The 1,515-nt window shown below is 67.9% G+C and overlaps 1 protein-coding gene across 1 annotated transcript in view; it reads left to right on the forward strand.

The window, feature by feature from the left end:
* The first annotated feature begins 403 nt into the window (after positions 1–403).
* Positions 404–1,515, forward strand: part of LOC102893723 (androgen receptor-like) — an 8,551-nt gene continuing 7,439 nt past the window's right edge. Inside the window, 2 exon segments of the mRNA XM_015586733.1 lie at positions 404–640; positions 643–1,511. Of these exon segments, the coding sequence (XP_015442219.1) occupies positions 404–640; positions 643–1,511 (1,106 nt within the window).

Consider the following 1,515-nt stretch of genomic DNA (forward strand, 5'->3'; position numbering starts at 1 on the left):
CACCCAAACCGCACAAACAGAAGCAGAAAAGAAAAATAACGTGGCGCGGTCGCTATCTGCACCTGCTTTAGCGCACGCTGGATCGGTAAGGCGGCGAGTTACACCCCCCCCCTTTTTTTTCTTCAAGATTTGAGCATCTTCCGAGTCTGCCCTGCGAGTGCCCAGCGGGAGCCGGAGCCCGGCGGGGCACACCGTGCCCGGCGCGCGCGTCCCCCTGCACGGGGCTCAGAGCCTGTCACCGCGCTTCTGTATGTTTATTCCTGCAAGTTTCTTTCTCGGGAGCTTCCCGCAGGTGGCCAGCTCGCCGCAGTGACCACCGCGTCGCCGCCTGTTGAACTCTTGTCAGCGCGAGGAGGGGAAGCGGGATCCAAGAATTAGGAGGAAGATTCGGCCGAGCTCAACGATGGAGGTGCAGTTAGGACTGGGGAGGCTCTACCCCCGGCCGCCGTCCAAGACCTACCGAGGAGCGTTCCAGAACCTGTTCCAGAGCGTCCGCGAAGTGATCCAGACCCCGGGGCCTCGGCACCCCGAGCCCGCGAGCGCAGCACCTCCCGGCGCCCGTTTGCAGCAGCAGCAGCAGCAGCAGCAGCAGCAGCAGCAGCGGCGGCGGGAGAGCTCCAGGGGCAGGGACGGCAGTGACCCGGCTCCCCGCAAAGCCAGGGCAGATGCCCGGCGGGCTACCTGGCCCTGGAGCAGGAACCGCAGCCCGCCCAGCACCAGCCAGCCCCCGAGGGCCGCGCGGACAGCGGCTGCATTCCGGAGCCCGGAGCTGCCGCGGCCGCAGGCAAGGGGCTGCCGCCGCCGCCTCCAGCACCGCCGGACGAGGATGACTCAGCTGCCCCATCCACGTTGTCCCTGCTGGGCCCCACTTTCCCGGGGTTAAGCGGCTGCTCTGCCAACCTTAAGGACATCCTGAGCGAGGCCGGCAGCATGCAACTCCTGCAGCAGCCGCCGCAGCCGCCGCAGCAGGAGGCGACATCGGAAGGCGGCAGCGGCGGGAGAGCCAGGGAGGCCGCGGGGGCTCCCACCTCGTCCAAGGACAGTTACCTAGCAGGCAGCTCGAGCATCTCGGACAGCGCCAAGGAGCTGTGCAAGGCGGTGTCGGTGTCCATGGGCTTGGGTGTGGAGTCGTTGGAGCATCTGGGTCCCGGGGAGCAGCTTCGCGGGGACTGCATGTACGCGCCGCTCCTGGGCGGGCCGCCCGCTGTGCGCCCCACTGCTTGCACCCAGCTGGCCGAATGCAAAGGCTCCCTGCTGGATGAGCGCCCGAGCAAGGGCGCCGAAGACACTTCCGACTACCCGCCTTTCAAGACAGGTTACGCCAAAGCGCTGGACGGCGACAGCCTGGGCTGCTCCGGCGGCGGCGGCGGCGAAGCTGAGGTCTCCGGGCCACTTGAGCTGCCATCCAGCCTGTCTCTCTACAAGTCCGGCGCCCTGGAGGAGGCCTCGGCGTATCAGAGTCGCGACTACTACAACTTTCCGCTCGCCCTGGCCGGGCCGCCGCCCCCGCCGCCG

This window comes from Pteropus alecto, unplaced genomic scaffold (genome assembly GCF_000325575.1).
Source record: "Pteropus alecto unplaced genomic scaffold, ASM32557v1 scaffold312, whole genome shotgun sequence".
NCBI lineage: Eukaryota > Metazoa > Chordata > Mammalia > Chiroptera > Pteropodidae > Pteropus > Pteropus alecto.